The sequence below is a fragment of the Rhyacophila brunnea genome, unplaced genomic scaffold, assembly GCF_057557595.1.
Source record: "Rhyacophila brunnea isolate RB1 unplaced genomic scaffold, BYU_Rbru_1.0 scaffold_15, whole genome shotgun sequence".
Lineage (NCBI taxonomy): Eukaryota > Metazoa > Arthropoda > Insecta > Trichoptera > Rhyacophilidae > Rhyacophila > Rhyacophila brunnea.
The window spans coordinates 31,088,162-31,111,908 of record NW_028232806.1 but is presented as its reverse complement, the minus strand read 5'-3'; the positions used below and the strand labels follow the sequence as shown (position 1 = coordinate 31,111,908).

General features: G+C 31.7%; 1 protein-coding gene across 3 annotated transcripts in view; it reads left to right on the top strand.

Moving 5' to 3' along the window:
• Positions 1 to 22,690, top strand: part of LOC147075238 (uncharacterized) — a 74,338-nt gene extending 51,648 nt beyond the window's left edge. For all 3 annotated transcript variants that reach the window (XM_085943131.1, XM_085943132.1, XM_085943133.1), the window contains 9 exons: positions 3,341 to 3,453; positions 7,819 to 7,987; positions 11,404 to 11,672; positions 13,035 to 13,235; positions 15,467 to 15,596; positions 15,702 to 15,826; positions 17,702 to 17,934; positions 20,023 to 20,206; positions 21,975 to 22,690. In XM_085943131.1, the coding sequence (XP_085799257.1) occupies positions 3,341 to 3,453; positions 7,819 to 7,987; positions 11,404 to 11,672; positions 13,035 to 13,235; positions 15,467 to 15,596; positions 15,702 to 15,826; positions 17,702 to 17,934; positions 20,023 to 20,206; positions 21,975 to 22,121 (1,571 nt within the window). In that variant the 3' untranslated portion in view covers positions 22,122 to 22,690. The remainder of the gene's footprint in view (positions 1 to 3,340; positions 3,454 to 7,818; positions 7,988 to 11,403; positions 11,673 to 13,034; positions 13,236 to 15,466; positions 15,597 to 15,701; positions 15,827 to 17,701; positions 17,935 to 20,022; positions 20,207 to 21,974) is intronic.
• The last annotated feature ends 1,057 nt before the right edge of the window (positions 22,691 to 23,747 follow it).

The window sequence follows — 23,747 nt, the reverse complement described above, 5'->3', positions numbered from 1 at the left end:
CTGTACATACACTATTATTATGCACTTCAAAAGAATGAAGTCGAGAACGTAAATACATACATAACTATTTACTTTGATAATGTAAATTGTAATTGTTTGCTTACACTTGAACAATATGGTATCCTGTATTTGATTAATGTTTGGCAGGTATTTGAATAAATCCTGAAGCAGTATTTTTTTTTTTTTTTTTAATTTTTTGTCTCATCATCCGAGTCGATACACAGCTATATGTAAGCCTGCCCTATCTTTTCAACTCTTTTTAACCTCTAGTTATTCATTGCCTCATATTTCCGCCTAACTTGATTGTTTTAGTAAGTTCTAGGTACCTAAGTAGCTTTGGTTTTTTTAAATTACTTATTCTATTCATAAAAAATATATTAATGTACTTAATATACGTACTCTTCTAACCTTAGACTATAGATACATATAGATGCCACCCGTTGCATTGCTAAATGAAGCTGCGTACCGTACGTTTGGTTTGTGGGCGAGCTAACGCATTCGTACACAAATATATGAGACCATAGACCATTTCGCTAGTACTCGCCAAAAGTGCTCGCACTAGACGCTCAGAATTAAAATATAATTTTCTATTTTTTTTACGTTATATAGTATTTTTAAGCGGTCAAAATGCATCCATTCGGTAAAGATATCCATAATTTAAGTTATTTTAAAGAAACAGGTCACTGATATTAAAATATATAATAATATACAAATAAATTATCACGAACATATATCAACTACCTATGAAACGTAATACCATCTTTTTGCTTATAAGTACGGCTGCCACATTTTAATACAACACACAGAACATCTTTTCTACTTAATTAACTAAAAATATTTACCACTAACTATATGTTTAACACAAAATATATCAATTTTAGCAATACGCGCTCGCAGGTTATCGACGCTTAGTTAAGCAACAAATTAAGATTTGGCGGCAACACTACAGCAAATCATCTCACACATCTGTAAACCTTTTACCTTACTCTAGCGCGTGTCGCAGAGATTATAAGGGTGCCGAATACTTTCTCACTCTTACTTATGCATCATTTTTGTTCAGGCCTTGCTTCTAACCCTACAACAGGCCGTGAGGTTCAATGATTGTAGTGTAGTGAAATGGTACTCTAGTATAAGAAGCAAAACGATCACAATGTAAACATTCAGGCTTTGATTAAATCGCAAATATGTTGTGACCTCACCGGTTATCGAATCAGGAGCATCTAGAGCCTTAGGCCATCCGCTCACGAGAATACTCAAAAAAGACGCGACTGAAACTAAAATTCCAGCCAGTATCAAGAAAAACGACATTACCACTTTTTCCCGTAAAGCAACATAATGTGACAGCACATAACGTGATTCCAGTCAGTATCTAGCTAATGTGTTTCAATGGTGGCTCGTTGACGCTAAAACTGGAATCTGTCTGAATGTTGAGAAATACTCCTGCCTGTATAATTATATCCTGCCAGAATATTTCCGTAAAGATATTACGGAAAAACTTAGAATACGAGATTATTATTGTAAATGGGTTTCAGTTGTTTATGAGTTCCATCAGCAACCAGTTTGTCGGATTTTAGTTTGTCCGTGTGCGAAGGGCCTTCAGCACGATGGTCGCTTCATAATAGGTATATGACGTTACGATCTAAGGGGAGAAAGGGTTTGATATAATGCAGTGATTATTTTTGTGATAATATAGGGATTAGTTGGGGTTGTAGAAAATATCACGTCACAAAACAAAAAACAGGAAGTGTAATATCAAAAAGTCATTTTTAACGAATGAAGAGGGGTGGTTCAAAAATTTTACATAATTTAGACAAAGGATAGTGATAATTGTGTGACGTCATAATATGTTCGAAGACCCCTCTAGTGGCTCTCAAGGCTATATTTCAGTTGAGGCATGGTCTAAAAAGATCGTGGCTAGGCGATGCGCGGATTGTGCAAATGACGCGTGCTGAACGAAATATAATTTGTCATAAAAATCCAACATGCGTCCATTTAATGTTATGTTTATTGTTATATTACTAATAATAATAGTATATTCATTGACATGTTTTCTTTTTTAAGTACATACGTAAAGTTTTTTAGTCATCTTTACACGATTTAAGAATATTTTCATCCGACGCCATGACAAAAAAAAATCTACGCGCGGACACCTCGACTGTCGGTCTCCGATTGGCGACTAGTGAGAAATTTAGTCGCACCTACTGTTGAAAATTATTTGCCGTTTCACTGAAGTACGCTCTTAAGTATGACTACATATCCAGCTCATTGACATTTCATCATCTTGCGACCTCTATCACATAGCGTAGGTATTCTTGTCCGCTTCCTGATCAATTGGAATAGGTTTGTTTTGGTCTTTCCGCGTTATGCCTAACACACACCTTTCTATTACTAATGGTCTGTTTCACATGCATACGTGAGCATTGATAGCATATTATTATATTGGCCCAATATGAGGTCACTTTTAAAGATTATCTACAGATGCTTTGTTTCTGCGAAATAACTCGTCATAAATACATCCGTCAATATACATTTTTTATTGTCCAAGATAGACGAAGTTGTTGACACGCTTGTCTTGATTTTCATTGATATTGAGGTTGATTGGGTCAATAAACCAGTTTATAACCATTGTTGTCTTCGAGACACGTATCTAGTATTTTTACTTTTAGTATTTATCTGTCATTCTTTTGTTTTTTTTTTTGTTTAATAAAATATAATTTTATAAATCGAACTACATATTTTTATTAGCTCGTATTCTTGTTTGCCCAGTACAAATTTTTTCTTGTTCGTCCAATACAATTATATCTTGTTTGTCCAATACAAATTTTGCAATCGATTTTTAATTAACTTCCCGACTAGCTAGACATTTGAAACTTTTAGAATATATCAGAACACGATGCATTCTTTTAATACTTTTAGCCATCTTTAAGCAGAATTGAATTCATTTTCAGTTAATTCTGTTTTGTATGGAAAATTATTTCGGAAAAAATACGTAAAAAATAAAACACTATTATTGGTTGGTAAGGGGGTCCTAGCAACCAAATTATTTATATATATTTGCGTTACTATGGAAATCAATATGAAATGTCAAAATGACATTTCAATATTCTATATTTATTCAATATTTCTATCAAGTACAAAAAACAGTATTTATTAATACATAGAGTTGTCAAGTTTATATGATTCAACAGAAAATTTAAAAACGTGGTAAGTATATAAAAAGTTCTTTTTATTTTGTAATTATTTATTTCAACATTACTAGATAAGTAGCGTGATGTAAGAAATAATAGTCTTATTATTATCATTATTGTTTAAATAATTATTTAATAATAACTGTTATCAGGAAACATGACGAGGCACTCATTGGGAGTTCTATTTCGAGATCCTCGACCACCAGCGCTGAACCCCCGAGCACAGGTTCATGATAGCGGAGAGAAAGACACTCCAGATCCTCAGGTAGGTTTTTTAGTGTATGGTATCTATTTATTGTGCCAGTGACGTCCCTAGTTAAAGCGCCGCCATAAACATGGCCTAAATGTACACTACCATTTTTAGTTTTAAATTGTTCTTTATCCTTATATTAAGGTGAATTTTACGAACAGTATAATGAAACTCTTTGAACTTCTGACAAACACGTAAGTATAACAGAAAAGCACTATAATATGTAAAAATCGACTGATAACCACAAAACTTATTCTCGAAAGATCGTATTCTTTCACGAGCCCCTCCTAAGCAGTGCATAACCTGACTAGACACACGGGACGCCACTATGCCTACATATAAAGTGCAACATCGTTTTTGTTATAATTTTATGATATTAACTGGTAATTTTTAGTTCAGACATTGAATTATTATACCCCGTTTACACGTACATGGATTTACTGTTAACAGTAAGTATTATCGCGGCCATAACAGGAAAATGTATGGGTAAACATGTATTATCCTGCAATTGCAAGCTTGCATCCATGACTCAAAAAAAGTTTGGAAGCTTCTGAATTTTCATGCGAAAGTAAGAATTTTTTCGATCTGCGCCTACGCAGTAGAACGATAGTGGCGAACAAAAAAAAAACGAACTATACCTACTCATTTTGAGGTTAACCGATTTTCACTACCTGTCAAATAGTACCATAAAATGACAACATTGCGTCTCGCTCACTCTTAAAGAATGAAATTCGACAGTCAGCAAGTTCACCTATAAACAGCTATTGTCATGATAGATTAAGATACGCACTATTGCTGTAAGTAAATCCATGCACGTGTACAGGCGCTATTAGTTTAATAACACTTAGTCTATACAATTTCTATATGATATTGCCAAAATTGAGAATGTCCTATTGAAGTAGACGAACCCGGTTCTGATCGTTATTCAATTATGTGAAATAAATAATACAGTTTAATTATAACTAGGGAATCCAATCCCGAGCCAAAATTCTGATCTCAGGATTTCGGGATTACAATTTGACAAACCCGGGATCCCGGGACTGGTCCCGGGATTGGCATTTTTTCCATTGTTAATATATTTTTTTATATTTACAAATAACATTGAAAAAATCGGTCAAAAATAAATCTAGTATAATTTGTACTATTTTAGACATTTATTGTTAATATAGTATATTACGATCAATCTTGGAAATACACAAGTTTAATGGAGTAAATAATATTGTAATATAAATAATAATGTGAATTTAATATGAGAATGCTGTTTTAATGTTAGAAAGACTTAATGAATGGGTTAGCGAGATTTAAAATAGTAAAGCAAATCATGGTGTACTTACGGCCTTTCCGCTTCATAAATCTAATTATTCAGCCAAATATGAAACTGCCGTAAAACGTATGAGATCATGGTGGAATTACTTTGTTAATAGTGCGAGAAAATTTACAAACACGTTTGAAATCTAACAAACCAGCTATAGTATACCGCGATTTTGAGATGATCCACTGGAATTACTCGCCAATGGATCGATTGAATTAGTGTTCGGGTTAATAAGTGAATAAACAATGGCCCCTAATGGAGGCTAACAAGGCGGCCCGAGCTAGTGAGATAAACACACATCACAATTTGCTTTAACAGTAAAAAAAAGTCGCCTGCATACTTCATGACTATTATCATCTGAAATTATATGATTGTGCGGTGTAATTTTTGATTAGGTATTGTGTATCGATACTCGACAACTCCATGATTAAAGTGTATTAAATAACTACAAGATAAAAAGAACTTTTTATATACAACGTTTTTAAATTTTCTGTTGAATTATTACGCTCAATATGCCCAAACTTGTACTTGAGATGAAGTAAATAAAAAACAAACAAACAAACAAATATAGAATACTGAAATGTCATTTTGACATTTCATTTAGATTTCCATAGTAACGCACGTATATAATAATAATTTAGTTGCCAGGACCACCCCCTTAGCAACCAATAATAGTCTTTTACTTTTAACGGATTTTTCTGAAATAACTTTCCATACAAAATATAATTAACTGAAAATGAATTCAATTCTGCTTAAAGATGGCTAAAAGTATTAAAAGAATGCATTGGCATCGTGTTCTGATATATTCTAAAAGTTTCAAATGTCTAGCTAGCCGGGGAGTTAGTTAAAAATGGATTGCAAGATTTTTACAGGACAAACAACCACCGGACAAACAAGAATACGTGCTAATAAAAAAGTTGTAAAAAATAAAAATCGCTAATAATACACCAAATAGGTATCTTTAATTTGACTTGAAACAATTTTAAAAACGTTAATGTAGTGCGTCACACTACCTTTAACCTTAAAGATAGGTAGGGGGCCCGCCAAAGATCCTAGCCTGAGGGTCCGCTTCAGGATGTGGGGGCCATGGAATAAACCTTCGTTGAAAGATATGCTGAATTCAATTTTCTATGTCTTTACAATTACGATCCATTTTTTTTGAATTCTCTGTTATCTCATAACAATTTCAGAGAACCATGGTAAAATATTTTTTGGCGATGTTTTTCTACGTAATGTTGATTGATCTTGGCCTACTTTTGTACTGATTTAAAATATATGTATCCATTTTCGATAATTTATAGTACACTACTGATAGCTATCACAAATATTTGTCCTATTTAAACAATAATTATTCACTAATTAAATTTAATTTATTTTGAGAAAGTATGCATACAGATAATAAAATTAGAAAACAAACTGATAAAATACGTATACTTAATGGGCCTTTAGCAATATCATAAAACTCAATTTAATCAGACAGACACACCAATTTTAATCATATAATTATTAAAAACATCTACAATGTATTTAGTAAAATATTTTTATCATGACGATTTACAATGGAGATTAATTTAATAAACAGATAAGAAAATAATATGGCAGTAGCTTTAGAGAAATTTGACATTTTCTTTTTATTGTGGGTATCAGACAACTATTAAACTGATAATTTTAAATCTGTCACTAATCTAGGATTATACACACTGTTGCGGTTTATTTTTCGTTATTGTGTATAACACAATAAAACATACAAAATATTAAATAAACGGTAGACATGGGGAGTGTAATATAAATATTATATATATATATATATATAAATATAAGATTCGACATACATGCACACTAATATAAAGACAGTATATAGCACACTGATATAAAGACAGTATTCGAAGCATGCAGTTTTACATATTATTTTTCTGGCTATTTACATTTTTAAATGTTTTAGTTAATCAATTCGAATCTGTAATCATTAAAAAGAATAATTACAACATAAAAAGAACTTTTTATATACCTACCACGTTTTTAAATTTTCTGTTGAATCATATAAACTTGACAATTCTATGTATAAATAAATACCTTTTTTGTACTTACTTGATAGAAATAGTGAATAAATATAGAATACTGAAATGTCATTTTGACATTTCATATTGATTTCCTTAGTAACGCACGTATTATTATAATTAAGTTGCTAGGCAACCAATAATAGTGCGTAGTAAATATTACTTTTAACGAATTATTTCCGAAACATACAAAACAGAATTAACTGAAAATGAATTCAATTCTGGTTAAAGATGGCCAAAAGTATTAAAAGAATGCATTGTCGTCGTGTTCTGATATATTCTAAAAGTTTCAAATGTCTAGCTAGTCGGAAAGTTAGTTAAAAATCTTAGACAAACAAGAAAAAATCTGTACCGGACAAACAAGAATACGAGCTAATAAAAACGTGGTAAAAATACTAACATATTTTTTAAAAAGAAATAATCATTTACATTAAAAAAAACTGTTATAAAATGTGCGTTCGTTGAACAGCCTCCTGTTATTAGTATCTAGTTATTTTTATAATAATAAAAAAGTATTTTATTTAAGTTATTTTGAAGACCATAAAGATATGTTTTTGAATACTTAATGGTTGTATTGTAGTTTATATTTAATTTTAAAATTTTCTAAGTAGGTATAACTGCAAATCTTTTTTTTTATTTATATGCTTCGAATTGAGCGTCAGTATGGTTATATTATTGACCTGTAAATGATAATTATTAAAATATAACTATGATATACGATATAATTAAAGATACCTACCTACATACACTTATTTAAAACCGTAGAACAAGATAATATACATTCTAATAAGAGGAGGCTGTTCGACGAGCGCAGATTTTATAAAGATTTTTTTAATAAGTGTAAGTTTATCTTAGAAAGAAACAAATATTTATTTTACTTTTATATACTGCTAATACCACTATCCAGGCTCATTTTTAAGATCGGCAGTTTATTTATTCCATTTCAGAGTATAAGACAGGCAGAACGGATATTATAATTAAACTGTAATATGTTTTATTGATCTGATTTAGGTCCTGAAACTAATCCTGGACCAGCTCCGCGCGAAGCAGGAAAAATCGAAGAAGCCCAGACCTCCGAATCACGGGAAACCTGGTCACATCATCAATGTTGCTCAGCTCACTCATCGTCACAGGGATACCAACGTCAACGAGGATGAAAAGCAATGGCTTACTTTTAAAGGTGATACATTATGAGATAATTAAAAATAACCAAGTTGGTTAGAGGACCATGGGCGACGGCGCAGGTGTCAGTTTGGCGAACGGAACGACCACTCACACAAAATACAAGATATGTTTTGAGACGATTTTTAGTACCTTTGTTCTCTGTGTCGCTTACAATTTTTTTTGTTGTCTATTTTATTGGGTTTTTTTTAGAGACAAATCGGATCGAAATTTATTCATTTATATTTTTTAATAACTTAGGTACCAGTGGCGCGGGGTGGAGGTAGACTGTTAAGATCCGACATTAATAGTGCAAACTTTGTCAGTCACACTTATTTGTTTTCATTGAACTAAGAATACAATTTGCCCATAATAGTTTAGATACCTATACTATGGGCGATCCGACAAAATAGTGCACATTTTTTCACTCATACTTATTTGTTTCGTTGAATCAAGGACACATAATATTACAGATGGTGTTAGTTAGTTTTTAAAATGAATTAATCCCTGCCTGAACCAAACCATTATATAAATAAAAGATCTTCTTCTATCTATAAAATATCCAAAATCGTGTTTGATTTAATGGCATAATTTCGATATTTTATAGATATAAGAACATTTTGTTACTATTATCTCTTATAGCTTGGTTTACTCAGGGCTTAATTAAATTTAAAAACAACCAACCAACACTATCTGCAATTGGTAGTCTTACTTTAATGAAAACAAAAAATACGTAACGCTTAGGTGGCCATTCGATATAATTAACATGCTATTTAAATGTGGTAATTAAAAAGTAATTATCTAGTCAGCAGTCAATGTGTTCAGCCTACCTCTACCTTTCGCCACTGTTGGGTACCAAAAAGTAAGGATTGCAATACTAAATGAAAATGTCAACACCGGTTTTTCGGTCTTTCTTATTGAATACCGGTATTTCTTCTAAAACAAAAGTAGGTGCTTATTAATAAATATAGCTATTAAAATCTTTTAAAAATATTATTTTATAGTAAAAACCTACATACCTACCTATAGGTATTATGTTGACATTAAAATATATGTATTGATCATAATTATTGTAGAACTAGTGATTTTTTGCAAATATTTTGAATATATTGATAATTTTAAGTAAAGCCCTCAAGAGTTCATCAAGTGCAAATAAGTCCGGCTGCAGGAAAAGCTTCTTAAATTCAACGCTTGTACAGTCATCAATAATTATATAATAATTGAACATTTTTGTCACGGATGTTTTATTTTTCGAATTATGATAATTCACCGCGACAATTACTTATATAAATATATTTGATGAAATTTGTTTTATTATTTTTTCACCTCTGTTGGATTCACTCAATATATTTGCATTTTTGCAGCACATAACTTATAATTTATTTTCAAAAACATAAACCAGTGTGCTTACCAATAAGTAAAGAATGTACAGATATCTTGCTCAGTTTTTATAAGTAGATATCACTTAAAAGTCAGTTGAGTTATTGACAATAGAAATTACCATTTTTCAAAATTAATGAAATATTATCACTAACTTATAAATTAATGATTTAAACATATTTTTCGTATTGTTCGAGAAACAACGAGGAAGCATAAAATGAATTTAAAAAATAATAATCTCCTGTATTGGTTATTATTTCTGATACTCAATGAATATTTAAAAGAAACACCCAATTCGATCGTTCAGTTGCCATAACGTGTGTGCAGATACATGGTTATTTAACTTAGATAACGTCATAATGTCAATATTTGATACAGATTATAGGTGCCTATTTATATTCGTGGAGCTGTGCTCTGATTGCCCAGACAGACCCTAAGTAAATTGTATTATTTGGGTTTATTTATGATAATTAAATAATCACTCTTAATGCTATTATTTATTTAAATTAAAGTAGGTATATATATTAAGTGGCTATTTGAATAATAATAAATATTTTATCTCTGCTCCATTGTATGAACTTTTACGAAGATACATATTAGTCAGACGTGGAAAACGCCTTTTTTATGTCTCGAACGGACAACTTTAAACAAAATTTATATTAAAATAATAACAAAAAATGGCATTGAACCTTCTCTGGTGGCTTTTAAACGTATCCTTAAAAGGGGTCGCATCAATGATTTATACCCTCTACAAGTCTACAAACATAAAACCTTATTCGAAAAGCGTGTTCCCATAAAATGTTTATAAATAACATTTGCTTTAGATATGCAAAGTTTAGGATCACTGACCCGTGTTGTATCTACCTTGATGCATCTCAGCGCCATCTTAAGATACAAAGCCTAACCATTTTTTTTTGCACAAGAATATTTCTCAAACGAGTGGTCCCACTGTTCAGTCGTCAAAATCAGATCCCAGATTATCTGATATAATGATTTGCATAACCACGTAATTATAAGCATTTTCTCGTTTCGATTTTCGAAAATTTAAATTATACTACTTAATAATTAACTATTTATTTTATTCAAACGAATCATTCACAAGATTTAAGAATATATCATTCTGATTATTGAACATTATAATTATATATTAAAAAATATTGGAGAAATTACACGACGTCGGTTAGTAATCTAAAGTAATAGTAAATAGTTACCTACTTTGATTTAATAAACAAAAATCGATTGCCAAAGTAGCTTGATTTCGAAGAGCGCTGATGAGTAGGTATTAAAGTGACCAATAGTTAAAATTTGTCGCTATTAGTATGTCACACCGTAGCATATTGGATAAATGCGACGATTGGGGCGTTTCCCCGTGGAGATGCAGGGTTAGATTCCCGGCCGGGTGGCTTACTTTTTTCAAAAAAGATTTTTTCTATTGGTTATAATATACTCTCTCAGAAAGTGTTTTTCTAAATTATATAATATACTACTTAACTTTCAATATATTTTATTGAAACAACGTGTTTTATAATATTAATACTATCGACCGATGGTACTAGATAGAATTTGATAGTAGTTTGCGTGCTAAAGAACTCGATAGTAAATGCGAGTTATAGATAAAAGCATCTAGAAAAAAAAATCCCTTAACGTGGTCTATTACCTGGAAGTTGGATACTACCTTATGTCGGTTGGAAGGGAAGGTTTACTCGAGATTATCTGTCCGTCAATTGGATCGGTCGGCTATTAATTGCGATCTGGTTTCGTGCGGACCAATTCTTTAGCGCATGGTAAATTTGTGGCATCATTCGGCGAGTTCGTAGGTTTCTTCTCAATTATGTTTGACTGAAGTTCTATCAGAGATAAAAAATAAACATTTGCACACTTTACTGCACACCATTCACAACAAGGGTATTGTAAAGGTCTTTTTGACGTTGCCAGCTCAACTTAAGAAGATCGGAGCTTTTCGTTAGCTACGGTATATATATAAAAGGATGCAAATGATTTATAGTAGAGAATACATATTGTATATTAATTAAATACTTATTTTTTTATATATAGATTTGGAAAACAAGTCAAATGAAACGGCTGGGACCGTCAACAAAACAATAACTGCCAAAGAATATCACACTGATATGAGATCTGAAAATCAGACAGAAGCTGAAATTTTAATCGATAATGATAATAATACCAACAATTCAACGGATTTTGAAGTAGAATATGAATTTCAAGTGACGGAGAATCAGATAAATGCCATAAGAGAAACTTTACTTCCACAATACGCAATAGAAAACCAGACCATTGCTGAGGATCTAGACTCTCAACGTCAGGTATGCTCAAGTATTTTATTATCATGCGAGGTATATTCGAGAAAAATCTCTTATAGATCTTTTAACTAACTCATCTCTACGTACTTATTATGTAGGTACCTACAACGATCTTTGATTCATCCACGATTTTTTGTGTGTTTTCTAACTACTGGTTTCTTTTGTGGTTTTTCAACGTTGTGTCCAACATGCATCTGTTTTGTATTCTATTCTACCAATTATATTTGTTATCTTTCTTGTTTTTTAGTCGTATGTACCTATTTCAAAATATTATATTAATAATACACCATTTCTTTTATTCAATGAATAATTCACAATATTTTGAGAATATAACATTCCATATATTGAACATACATAACTTGAAAACACTTCAGATATATACCCACTCGGAAAAATCATATTTGAAAAGAAGCTCGATGTGATTTGAGCCCGTATAACCATTCGTGTCGCGCCAATCTGTACATTAACCAATTATACTACGAGCCTCCTATCTAATTATTACAATTTAAACTAGTCGGTCATAAATGAAATGCTTATCAAATTGCGTTATTATTGACTATCGGTTTTTGTGTATTAAATTAATCAAGGTATTTTTTTCAAATATGATTTTTTCTAGTAGGTATATCTGAGGTGTTTTCAAGTTATGTATGTTCAAGATTATATTTTTCTTCCACATTGTGACCAACAAGCATCTTTATTGTATCTATTTTTATTGTGTATTTTTTGGTAATTTGTTTCTCTTCATATTTTCCAATCTCCAAAAAGTATGTAATATAATTCGTGTATCTTACGATGTAGGTAACCCAATTTATCAAGGTGACTTCTAATTTCAAAATAAAATAGAACAATGTGAAGTCTTTTTTTATTAAAATATAAAACCATGACACAATCTTTAATGATATTTCAGAAAAGGCATAAATCATCACTCCGAATTTTGCACACACAAGACAAATAAAAAAATGGTACAATATCGGCAAATAGTTCCTCTGGAATAGTACAATGATAGCCTGAAAACACACACCAATTCATTAGACTTCTATAAAAAAAATTGGTTAGCTATTTATTAACCAACTCTTGTAAACTCAATAATATTCAATAATATTGTATGCAAATCATCATCTACTATCTGGTTATGCATGTAGTATGTAATCCTTTCCTGGTAACCTAGAAATAATTCTCTTGAAACGCAGTCTTTACAAAAATGCATCCGGAAAATTGACCGCCATTTTCCGAAAATGGCGACAGTAGCACTTTTTGGTTGGTATGTTTTTACAGGGCACTAGCATAATGCATAATATACAAAATCTACCCTTTATTTTAGGGAAATTATTACCTTAACTCAAATACGAATGTCAAATATTTTAGGAAGAAAATATATTGGAAGCGATTGAAGATGACGAGGAAGTTCAGCAGACTTCAAGCGAGATTCTTGAGGACATCTTTACGAAGTTGACAAGCTTAGGAAACAGGGGGAAGAACATTTTGAATATCTTGAATGAAAGACTCGTCGTTGAAGAGAAGAAAGAGGTTGACAGTGGTTCTTTAGAGAGCTTACGGGGTCCTCAAGTAAGATTTTGTCAACTATTTTCTATGTGGGTATAGATTTTTTACTTTACGAAGGTGCACCCCACTCTGCTCAACATGATGCGTACTGCCAACGTTCAAAATATGATAAATATCTCATTTTTAATTGTTATGCGCTCGCAATCGGCGGGTGAGGACATGCCTTCGTGAGATGAAAAAATAATACCCACCTACTTCATTGATTTAAATAAGTAGGTATCACTGATAGGTACGTATTTTTATATACTGACCTTACATATTATAATTCATTTGGAATCCATCTGTAAGTATGTATCTATATTTGTCTATAAAATGTCTATGATTTTTCGCCTATTTTCCGAGTACTCATAAACTTTTGATTATGTACTAGTTAGGGATTGCGATACCGGTATCCCAGTATTTTAAGGTACCGAAATACCGGTTTTAAAAATCAGATAATATCGATATATTCGGCACTGAAAGTGGAAACAAAATGTTTTAAAGGCTTAACAAGACTGTATTTTTTGTCGGGTTACGCGATGTCTGGTTTACTTCCATGGCCCTCCATAGTTATTACTTCGTGGTGACAAACAATAACACATGCTACAAAATATAAATATTTTAAATAGATTTTTACACATAATATATTTTATTGGTAGATACTTCTTTTTTCCAATTATTTTATGAATACAGGTATTGGTATTTTCATTCGGTATTGCAATCCCTAGTACTAGTGTATTTTTTTATAAACTCAGAATTCAATATAGGTACTTACTCGTCAATGCTAAATCCGCATGATAGTTTTTGGACATTGATACAATGGATAAATAAATACATGTCCTCATCTATTGATGTGACGTTTTTTTTGTGATTTTACCGAGGCTTTGACTGCGACTCGCTGTCATATCGCCTCTTCTCTTCTAGAAGGGGATCCGTCGATCAGGTCCTCACTCATATTCTGTTAAATAACTTTACAATTTTGCCTAGCTCTTCCGTCTTACCCCGAACGCCAGGACACCCTTCAATTCGTCGACATTCTCATAGATATCCGCAATTCGCAGCTGTACTCTGTGAAGTTCATATTTAAGGCATTGTAGTGCCATATGTACAATGTCCTCTAAAACATGACATTCACCGCAGAGTTGCAATTCGCTTCTTCCCATGAGGACATCACATCTTTTGCCCATTGTGTGCCCTGTTCTTAGCCTCAGTATTAACTTAAGCTCATTCCTCTTCAAAGGAGACTCTACAAATCAGGGCACCTCTCGTGGTGATGGTAGAATAGACTTACTCCATTTCCCTTTTTCTAATGATGCCCTATGGTGAAAATCTATCTACATACTTTGGCCCATTTTCTTTATAGCCTCATTCCAGTCCAGGTTTTCTGGTATTCAAAAAATGTGACGTATTTACGATAGGCATATCATAAGTTTATATTTGAAATGTACCTAGGTTCCTCAATCTTAATTTAACTTATTTTGAGATAGTTATTGTAAAATCGTACTAGCTTGAAATAACATTTTATTGAATTGTAAAGAAGCAATATATTATATCCTACCTAATGATAGACTAAATAATCGTAGTATATTATGTATATCGTGGCGAATATATAATATTATATACCTATCGAAAATTTTGCAATTTAATCAATACCTTTATTGTAAGCCAATTACAAACTCCAGAATAAAGTTATAGCGAATATACTTTACGAATTGTGTGTAAACAATAAATTCAATATAGGTATGTTGTGTGGGTTGACAAAATACTAATTTGTAAATGTGCAATTTAATGAAACTACGGCTTTATTCAAAAATTTTAGAGCAAAAATAATACTACACCCGATCCTCTTTTTGCACGGGGGATACGTTTCAAAGACTATCGTGCAAAACAAAACCGTGTAAAAAAATATACGGTGCCCAAACAAAAATGGTGGATAGGTTCCATTACTATACATACGTTTTTTTTAACCGTGTTAAATACAGTGTAAATAAGAGATGATAAAAAATAATCTGTACTTTTTTTAAACCGTGTTATTTCAAAACCGTGCAAAAAGAGGATCGGGTGTACTATAAATTATAAAATAGATATAATATCGTGAAACGTTGTTTTATAGTATAACGAAAATTAAGTGACCGTCATTATTATACTAACTTTTCTACAAGTTGACCCTAATAAAATCTTGTTAATTTTAGAACTATTTAAGTTACTTTCCCCGTTAGCGATAATATATTTTTAAATGTAATAATTTATTACAGAGTGACGCAATTTCTAAAAGCAGTTCAAATGAAACGATGTCCTCGGAGGAAGATATAGCTGACAAGAAAATCGATACTCTCAAAAAACTTCTTTTAGAGATTATGGCCGATCAGAAAAGATCAGAAAAACGTGAGAAAATTATATATTTTAACATAATTTTCTATCTAAATTAAATAAAAAATATAACCATTATATTGATTGGTCTTTGAATCATTATTGATGTTTTCGTTTTAGATAAAAGACTGAGGAAACCCAAAGAAGATGCGGCAGCACGAAAAAAACGGGAGCTGTACCTAAAGCCTGCTCTTATCAAAGATCTCAATGAACACGACGAGAAAGGAAACGCCGCCATTGAGGAGGTACGTTTTCCACACGAATGAACAACTAAATATATTAGACATCTACTATTTGAGGGGTGTATTTTCAAAGTGAACTTATTCCACCTCAACATATTTTTGGTAAACTTCAAAAAACTATTTAAAGTGTTGATGTTACATAATATGTTTTTAGAATTAGAATAAATTACTTTTGTAACTAACGCCAACTTTGAAGATGATTTTTCTACTGGATAGAATGCGATTAGGTTCTTCCACACAAAAAATATTAGTTCAAAATTATATCCTTTAAATTTTGGCATTCATAACTCATTTTCGTCAGCTAGTGGAATAAGTTCACTTTGAAAATACTCTCCTCATTTGTACCTATTGGTTGCCAAATTTGTGAACCACCAAAGGTACCAACGGTAATTTTATTATATATCGTGTAACATCTCTTTTCTGAGTTACAGTTGACTTTACAGATAGACACTAAGTGAGATTTAAATTTGACGGGTCAGCATATTTATATACACCTAATAAATAATGCACATACATTCTAATGAATTTAAGTTTTGTACTATTCCATTTGAGTCGATTTTTGCGACCCGGGTTTCGCCTTTCGGCATCTTCGGGCACTATGTGCACTCACCAACAGGTAAATACACAATGACAACGAACACATTAATAATTCTAACTTATATAATAAATTAATACAATAAAATAGGTACAAGATTTATCACCTACTTATTAGTCAAGGATCACAATAAAAATATAACAAACAAATTATGAATAGTTTACGTATTTGTAAAAAAACCTTTATAACTAATACCATTATAAATAGGCATATACATCGTCAACCCCTAATAATTATTCGTTATCATTGTATATTTACCTATTGGTGAGTGCATATAGTGCCTGAAGATACGGAAAGGTGAAAACCGGGTCGCAAAAAACGACTCAAATGGAATAGTACAAAACTTAAATCCATTAGAATTTAAATTCAAATTATATCAAAAGTACCTTTGGTCGATAGTATTAATAGAATAATGCATAGGTATGTATTTATTTTCATTTCAATTTACCATCCATATGGATATTACACAGCTACATACAAAATGAGGTACCGACTTGTTGATCACTCTGGATATACTTAGGGACATGCTCAGCGTAGGTCAAAGTGGAGCTTTTGTTCTATTTTCAAAGCATGATCCTGGACATACCTTAAACGTTGTAGATAATCTATTTATACAATTTTGAAGCCTTAATATCCGTTATGTTTATTTTAAACATTTGCGTTTAAAAATTATTAAATGTAAAAAATCTTAACACCACTGCACATTTATGTACTGAAATATGACCATATTCTAAAACATTAGAATGTTTTTTAAACGCAAATGTTTAAAATAAATATAACGGATAATAAGGTTTCAAAATTATAAAAATAGATAATCTACAAAGTTTAAGGTATGTCCAGGATCATGCTTTGAAAATAGAAAAAAAGCTCCATTTTGACCCACGCTGAGCACGTCCGCTCTTAAACCGTCAATAGCTTCTTCGTACTTATGTATATATTTTTAGTGAATCCAGAGACTTCAAAAATGTTACACAGATACTAAAGAGAGGGTTACATCAAGCGGGGATATTGGGGTGCGAAGCAACCGGGTGACAGGGCTTAGGGGGTGGCAACAAGTTGAAAAAGAACAATTTTTAATGATTTTATTTTAAAATATATTATATTAGATCCCACAAACTGTGTTATATATGATTTTCCAACGTAGGTTGCCGTCTACCGAAGGGCTGCTCATACCATGGGGTGCCAAATGGCTCGTTTATTTCACTAATAGCAAAATAGATCGTAAATATTAATATTTAATAATAAAGATGTTTTAATACAAATATCGATATTACTTCACCTAGGGTTTCGAGCCTGACGGAATAGCAGACCACCACGTCGTGGTGAACGAGACCACAGCCAACGACATGTCGCGATCGGAGTTCTGGTCATCCTTCTCCTCGAGCGAAGAGGCTTTACTTGAGTGCGACGGTCTTATTTTGAACCTACCGCTGACTCCTCATCACCAGTGCGACGCGTCGGCTGGATCAGCTGGAGACCACGATGAAATTGCCAGAGCTAATACTATTACTTACAGGTAGTCATTCTTGTTCAATGTTTGTAAAAATGGCAGAAAATGCCGTCCGGGAATACTAATTAGTGAATTTATAATGCTTAAAATATGCATTGATTAATAAAAGCACAGTATGAGAGGCTTAACTTAACATAGGCGTTGAAATTAGTTACTATATTTTAAAATTTATAATATTTTATTGTTTTAGAAGTAAGCAACTTTCTATCATAATGTTAGTTCATTAACTATCAAATCAAACTCCTTTTGCTATTGCAATGGTGTTAACACTAATAATTATTATCAATCAATATCGACGCATCTATACTATATACAAGGCTGCTATCGGCGGCTGTCGAGGATAATTTATCATATTTATGTATTAAGGTATTATAATTTTTACAATAAGTTAGCCATTTAAAATGTCAAAACTATCTTATCTCGCTCTAAAAATTGACACTGCCAAGAGAAGTGTTGTTAAAACATAGCACCTTTTGACAGTTCAGACGGTTAACATATTGTAACAATTAACCAACTCAATACATAAATATGATAAACTACCTTCGATAGCCGCCGATAGCAGCCTTATGTATAGAAAAAGATGCGCAGCAGGGCTATTCTAAATAGTACCATTTAAAACATTTTAAAAAAATCGGTTAGGTACATGTTAAAACACGCGCGTTAACATGATCTTACTCCCTAATTCATTTATAGTTTGTCAATTTATGACTACGGCCGTATGTTGTAGCTTAGCCACTGGGAAATGCCAATATAAATGGCGTATTTCAAAAAAATACTACCTTATTCTTAGGTCAATAATTGTTATAAAGCAAACATTTTTCATAGAATGTTTATCACATTTGAATGGTCAAAGACATAGCTTATAATCAGTATCTTTTAAGTTATCTTTAAATGTGTAAATCTTGCCCATTTTTGAATAATGAAATGCCTAATTCTTGTAAAATTTGGGATCACAGAGATTATCAATAAATTTTTTATTGTAAATATTTCACTATAATAATGTCGACATAAATTTTACAAATGGTTTTATAAATGCTTTTAAAAATTTATAAATATAAAAAATCTTATCACCACTTCACATGGACGTACTGAAATATGACTATATTCTAAAACATTAGAGCAAGAGGTTTAAAAGAATACTATTTTATGTAATAAAAATATTTTATGCAGTCATCAAATGTTAAAAATAAATATAAAGGATAATACTAAGGCTTCAAAATTATGTCAATAGATTATCTACAACGTTTAAGGAATATCCAGGACCATGCTTTGAAAATAGCACAAAAGCTCCACTTTGACGAGCGCTGAGCATGTGGGCCGTTAATCACCTTTTTATTGATTTTGGAGTTATTATGATTTTATGAATGGGAAATGGGCAATTTTTCAGAATAAATAATATGATTGTCTGAGACGTTACTTAATCACATCTAAAAATGTGTTTAAAAATATTAACTGACTTAATAAGAATAGTAAGTATAGACTTACCAATATCGGTTTTTCAGCGAGCTTTTTTTACTCGCCATGGGCATAATTATTTGAATCGTTCCCCAGTATGCGTATTATAACGCTAATGCGTTCTCATCCTTTGTAGAATGAGATTTGTATGGCGGCGACGGGATGGGACCGAGTAAACCCCAGCGAAAAATAGACGCTATAGCTGTCTTAATTTGTACATTCACTCTATTTAATTAAATTAATTATTTTAATACCGCGTAATCATCATTGTGTCATTACACAATTTACAATCATTGCTTTATTTATTTGTATAATAATAATAAATATCTCTGTAAAATAGCTATCCGTTTTATGCACAAAAATAATAATTAAATAAGTACCTAGTTCATTTAACCATGTAATGAAGTAGGAATATTATGTCCAATAATAAAAATATCTGACGTGAATTTTTGAAATGATAATATGGATGTGGGGATGATCCCTACGAACCCTTAAGGTACAGCTACATGGAGAAATTCTGTTAGTCCTGACAAAAAAAATCAAACCTGGTTGGTGATTGGTAAACGTCAATAAACCAATAAGCTAAAAAAATATTTCTTTTATTATTATTAAATAATTTATATATATCTCTCTCAATAGGGTTCCAACAAACGGGTACTATTTCTTCGTATTCAATAGTGAAAATGAAGTCCAGGAAAATTACATCAGAGTCAAGTTCGACATGCAGAAGACAATTTACAACTTGACGAAAGGGACCGTGATGGAGTGCAAGAATTCCACCGATAAATGCTCGATGCCGCTGGCTTTCTTTAGTGGAGAAAAGGTAAGGAAATATTACTATATATTCTAAGAATAGCTTTTAAAAACAATTCAGTACCTAAGCTTTCTAGCTTCACATAACGCATTCATATCATTAAGTATTTACATAATTTGTGACATAAAATGAATTCATTGAGTAAATATAAAAACATTAAAGTTACATTGAAATTATGTCAAAACCATATAATGACAAAACTTCCTCCACTATTATTTTATGCATCGCGGTAAGTTATAAGCAGTTACAATAACATTGTCATATTAAGTATAGGTCACTTTACAGCGAGAGTGCACAATGTACCCCAAGGCCTGAACAAAAACGAACCATAAGTACGAGTGAGTAAGCAAGCATTCGGCATGCTTATATCTCCGCAATATGCGTTAGACCATGGTTTCCCAAACTATGGGTCGCGAGCGAATATTGAGTGGGCCTTCGCCACTGTATACATGAATTTAAAAAAATAGAAAGTGATAAATTTGATATTTCATTCAGCTATTTATAATTCTTAAAAATTGAAATAAACTTAAGTTACGGAAAATATTGTGATAAAATAATAATAATTTGAATTGCCAATGCACTACAGATGGCTTGATTCGTTGGATTTGTAACCCATTTCAAGACGACTTACCAACTAGTATGTCAACAAAAGCAAGTGAAGAACTCATTGATTTATCAGAAGATACGTCACAGAAAAATAGTTTCAATCGTAAACAGTTAATGAAATTCTGGCTCTCAGTTGCTGATAATTATCCTTGCATGTTCGATGAAGCTATGAAAATCTTCCTCCTCTTTACTACCTCATATCTATATGAGGTCGGATTTTCGGCTATGGTTAACATTAAAACTAAATACCGAAATAAATTGGATATATCAAACTCACTGCGATTAAAAGTAACTAAAGTTGAAGTTGATGCTAAAACTGTAATGAAGAAAAATAAGAAACAAATACATCCTTCCCATTGAAATGACTTTGTAAAAATACCTTGCAGGTGTAGGTATTTAAGTAATAATTTTTTTATATTTAAGTTGTGTTTCTTATTTCAACAGTTTTTCATTCATATTGGTAACACTTATAATTTTTTTTTTTTTATTTCAATTAGAACAAAATAAGACAGCATTAAGTAGTTCCACGACTCGCCACTAGGGAATCTGAGCATTACCAATATTTATACCCTCTTTTCTCTAAGACAGCTAAGAGGTGGGTCCCAAGATTGGAAATTTTTGTTAGATGAGTCGGGGCCCAGTCAACTTTGGGAACCACTGCGTTAGACTATTAAAATAAAATTTCTACGGCTGAATTAAATATTTTTTGTAAACGTCGCCGGTAGATATGAATTTGACTGATTACATTCATTTAAAAACTGCGAGCAAGTGTTGCTGAAATTTATTGTTTTTGTGTTAAATATAATGTTAGTGGTGATTATTTTTAGTTATTTTAGTAGAACATAATATGGTTAACTATGTTGTGTTTAAATTTGGTAGCCGTAATGAGAAGCAACATGATGGTATAATGTTTCATGGTTAAGTTGATAAAGTTGGTTGATTAAATCGAGGTTTTACTGTGTGTTATACGCAAGAAACACGGCTTCATTTTACCAAACAATAGCCGCTCTCTGTATATCATTACTCTGAGGTGTACCCTCTTCCCCCCTTCGCGCCCCGCCTACCCCGATGAAATTCCGAAAATTTCCATTCCGACGATCCAGCACTATATTTTGTACGAGGTCTATTAATTAAATAAATAATTTTAACATTCCATTTTATTGTTTAACAGGTCATTCTTGAAGTTCCAGTAAGAGATAACGACTCCTTATGGAATGAAGAATTTGTGGTGATATCTGAATGCGAGCCTCGTACCTCCATCTACATTGTGTGCGTCGTAGCAGTTCCTGTCCTAGTAATTTTCATGGCATTCCAGTAACAATTAGCATGATATTCCATGGGATTTATTTGTTTTACCAAATATTTTTGATTATATGCATTGACAATAATGCTATTCCAATATGTCGGTACGCAAGTAATTCGATGCTTAAGGCCAGCATATTGAGGAAGGAATGTGAATATTTTCTGAAACGTTCCATCATAGTGCAATATTAAATTATATTCGAAATATTCACTAAATTAGAAAAAAAGCTTGATGTCAAGATACGACTAAGCTATAAATTTTACATACATAATTTATGAAAACACTTTTGAAAAAGTAAGACACCCTGCAGGAATCGAACCTGCATATCTCGGGTATTGCGTCCATGCACATATAACCACTATGCAAAAGGAGTCATACTTAATTGTGACAAATTTTAACTAACTTATGCTTTCCAAATTGAGCTACTATTGAGGATCGGCTTTTTAGCTCATTAGTACCCCAAATACTTTTTTCAAAAATGGTTTTTTCTATTGGTAATAATTATATTTTCTCAAAAGTGTTTTCAAAATTATTTATGTTCAATAATTAAAATGTTACATTCTTAAATCTTGTGAATTATTCGTTGAATAAAAAAAGATTAATTATAAAATTTACATTAAACGTCACGCCGACAAGTTGAATGTTGGCAATCTTTTTGCGAGTGTTAAAAGTGTTTTGGCTGTTTGAGTGAGGAAACGGCTAAACAAGAAGTTGAGTGTATGTATTACAGAATATATTTTTTGGACTCCCCCGTAAAGTTTCATGCTTTTGTGCGGCAGTTAGGTTCGGCATCTTGAATCTGTAAGATATAATTATTACCTATTGGTAAGCATGGTGAGAGCTTCTTTGCGAGTATTTTTTCGATAGCGCTTGTTGAGTTTGCGAGATGTTATCTCGATTTTAGATCGTGAGTACCACGTTAACACTATTTTAATTAAGATAATGTTTCATGTACTTATATGTTTTGTTTTTAAAAACATAATATAAACATATTCGGGAAATTACTAAATTAGGGGCCAGGAGTTTTATTTTCCGCAAATTACTGTGTATATTTCAAGTGTTTATTTTATATAATAATATGTCGACGTTGCTAATACGTTTGTTTCCTCAACTAAATTTTGAAAAATTTTTACAGTTTAATTATCGTATATTATGTTTAATAGATTTATGTATGTATTGTACGCATACGGTGTGTAAGCACTACGATTTGCAATCATGAAATTTCTGGTATTCGGATATTACTTTATAATTCAGCGGCGAAGGGTGGAGGTAGGCTGTTAAGATCCGACATAGATAGTGAACACTAAACTTTGTCAGTCAAACGTATTTGTTTTCATTGAACTAAGATTACAATGTGTAGATAGTGTTTGTTAGTTTTTATTAAATTCGATAAAACCCTACGAAATCTAAGTCATAGTGGATAATATTAAAAAAATATTCGTTTATCTATAAAATATCTAAAATTATGCCATTAAACCATAGATATTCAACGAAAACAAATAAGCATGACTGAAAGAGTGTGCATATTTTTTGTCGGATCGCCCGTAACGTTAACTATTATGGTTTGGTTTAGGCACTGTTTAATTAAATTTGAAAACTAACCTGCACCATCTGCAAATTGTATTCTTCTTCTTCTTTCCG